Genomic DNA, 3,028 nt, shown 5'->3' with positions numbered 1-3,028 from the left:
AGGGGGGGGTTTTCATTCCCCAACTCGGAAAAACTTCGGGGACGGGTTTTGGGGGGGTTCCCAAGCCCTCCTTTTTGGTCCTTTCTGGAGTTCCCCCCCCTCCGGGCCCCCGCCGCTGTTGTCCTCGGGGGCGTCGCTGGCGCGTCGTTGGGACCGGTGTCTCGGCCTGTCCTCTGCTCCATGGCCGAGTAGACGGACGCGACAGAGGTGTCGCCTGGTGAGGAGGATGCGCGGCGGTCTTGAGGGTGCTGCGGCTGGGACTGGGACTGGGACTGTGGCTGCGGCGGCGGCGGAGGCAGGCCAGCGCCAGTCATGCTGGGGAGGTGGTGCAAACGGGAGTGGGCGTGGATGGCTGTAAGCATTGGTCGGACTCTCAGACCATGCTCTGGGCAGCGTGGCTGATACGGAGACTGTGATGAGCGGGAGAGCTGGAGGAATCGGAAGCGACTGAATGGACGGTTGGTGGCCCGCCTCAGACTGATTCTTTGCCTTGTCGTTTGATATGTCAGATGAGAGATGAGACGAGACCGCGGGCACGAGGCGAGGGCGAGACACGACCGGCTGATTCGAAGGACAAGGGGAGGGGTTGATGAGGTGAGGCGCTGCGCTCAAAAGTGAAAGAGGTGATCAAGATGATGGGCGGGCAGGGCCCATTCACCAAAGAGAAAGAGAGAGAGAGAGAGAGGTAGAGAGACGGTGGAGTTTGATCAGATATCAGAGAAGCACACCGACCCAATAATGACGGTTGCGCGGTTGACAAGGGGATTTGGGTGCCCGAGAGACCTGTTCGTCGTATTCTTTGCTCTCTGTTCGTCTAGCTCCGGCCAGTCGCCTGCTTGCCTCTTTGACCGGCTGCGGGAATGAGGTGTGGACCAGGTGGGAATATCCTGGACGATCGCCAGCAAGGAGCAAGGAGCGGGCGAGAAAAGAAGAGGACGTGTGACAAGGTGGACAATGATATGCTGCGCAGTAGCGGATGCAGGACAGCGGCTCAATGTGCTTGTGCTTGTGCTTGAGGTGTGATGGGGGTCTTCTATACCGATCTCCCGCCAAGGTGTCAGGATGTTGATGTATTAGAGGCCGAAGCAGATCGAGCGGCAGGCTAGGGCCCGGGGCGAAGGAGAGGCACTAAGCAGTGCAGCGTTCCTGGGGGCTCGGGGGGGAGGGAGATGTAAAGGCTGGACTAGTCCCGGGTCTGGAGCACGGAGGTCGGAGGCCGGTCCGTTGGTTTGGCAGACGCTGGTTGGGTCTGCTGAGAGGTTGTTGTGATGGATGATAGCCTTACCATGTCTCGGGTGGATGCTGGGGTATTCAAGCCGTTGCAGATGTGACGAGCCACTCGTTCCTCTGTCTCCCGTGCCTACTTTCCGTCCTCTGATGCCGGCCGCGAGCTGGTTGGGCCTCTCAGCTCCCTTTCGCTGGCTCTGTGGCCTGTCGACTGGGGAGGAGGGGGCTTGCACCTTTCTTTGTTGCGTGGCGTTTGCCGGGAGTTTCGTTCGTACAATAAAAGACAAGTAGGTTATATGGATGTGGAGCAGATGAAGAAGACGAGGAACAAGGACAGCCCATTTTCCCAGCCTGGATGAAACAACGAGACAAGGTGACAAGTCCCACCATATGGCTGGGAGAAGCACGGAGCCCAGGAGTGAGGTTAAAGGTGCCGCAAGCACGAGGATTCCTCCCCTCCCATCAGCCGCGGGGTCCCTTGTCAAATTGCTCACTGTCCCTCTTTACCTTCACCTTGGAAGTTCTCTCCGGCCTCGCAAAGGAAGAGGCAGGGGGGACTCCGCCCTCACAGGAACAAGGCGACAAACGCGAGGCCAGACGGTGGGCCCAACTGACTGCTTGAAAGGACGCGAAGGCAACAATGCCAGCTTGTTTCTCGCACAGGAATGCGAGTTATGGGGACAAATTGTAAGCGAGAAGGGTTGTTAGGTGAGGAGGAGGTAGCGTTGGAATGCCAGAGTGCCAGAACAAAGACAATGTTACCCGAATCAGGTCTAGACCCGACATGTCTCCACGTGAAGGTTGAGCCCATTGACCATTCCCCCTTCAACCCAGTGGCCCTACTGGAGGCTTGACGGTGCTCGTGGTCTGTCTCGCGAATACCTGTCAGAGGTCGGGTCAACGGGGAGGCGTACTCTCCTCCGCGTGAGGTGTCTCGGGGACGCGGGGCTGCAGAATGTCTTATAAGTCGGGACCGGTCCTGCAAACACTCTGTCCATATTTTGTTCAACCCTGGGAAACTATCCCATTCAAACACCCTTCGCCCCTGTGATCGATCTTCGTGGTCCACCAAAGTTTAATCCATCCTGACAGCAGTGTCGCGCGACTCATGAATACCCGCCGTCTTCCGCCGGTCATCCCCAGGCTGCTCGATCTTCCTTGACCCGAACCTGAAAACTCACCCTGCCTGTATTACGACTGACTCCGTTGATTTTTTGCTGCTGTACATTGCATTGTGACAAGTTTTTCCCTCTCTCTCCCTCTCTCCCGCTGCCGCCTTACACATTCCATCACAAACGCTCTGGGTCAGACCGAACAGAGGCCCGTGAAAGTTCGAAGGTGGAATTCGATGCACCGTCATCAGACCATCATTGTCATTCATCATGGGAGGTAGCCCCGGCCGCCCTCGCCGCTCAAGAGTCCAGCGCTGCGCCGGGCATCGTAGAACAGGTCCTCGCACTCGGCCACGTCCTGGACGTCGATCTGGCTGCGACCGTTTGCTTTCGAAAGAATGCTTCGCTCATCATTAGCATAGGCCCAAAAACGGGAATGTCTGAGACAGTAACCGCACAGACAGTACTGTGGAGGTGTCTACAAGTGACAGACAAGGGACACATTGCCCTCTGACCAGGTAGTGGAGGGAGACGGGGGGTTCTTACCTCGCAGGCGTCAGGAGCTGCATACAGTACCGAAGGCTGATGCGAACGCCATGCTCCGCAATCTTGTCAATTGCAGCATCGGTGATGGCGACACCCTCGGTAGTGGAGCGGATGCGCACGATGCGCTTAATCTCGTCCGCTTG

At 57.8% G+C, this 3,028-nt stretch overlaps 1 protein-coding gene across 1 annotated transcript in view; it reads right to left on the bottom strand.

Annotated features, from left to right (window-relative positions):
- The window catches only part of VDBG_05357 (conserved hypothetical protein), a gene marked incomplete at both ends in the record, with an annotated part of 2,383 nt that extends 2,069 nt beyond the window's left edge, over positions 1-314 (bottom strand). The window contains one exon of the mRNA XM_003004198.1: positions 35-314. Within this exon, the coding sequence (XP_003004244.1) occupies positions 35-314 (280 nt within the window). The remainder of the gene's footprint in view (positions 1-34) is intronic.
- Positions 315-3,028: the final 2,714 nt, after the last annotated feature.

This window comes from Verticillium alfalfae, genomic scaffold, assembly GCF_000150825.1.
Source record: "Verticillium alfalfae VaMs.102 supercont1.6 genomic scaffold, whole genome shotgun sequence".
NCBI classification, from domain to species: Eukaryota; Fungi; Ascomycota; class Sordariomycetes; order Glomerellales; family Plectosphaerellaceae; genus Verticillium; species Verticillium alfalfae.
This window is presented reverse-complemented; position numbering and strand designations above follow the sequence as displayed.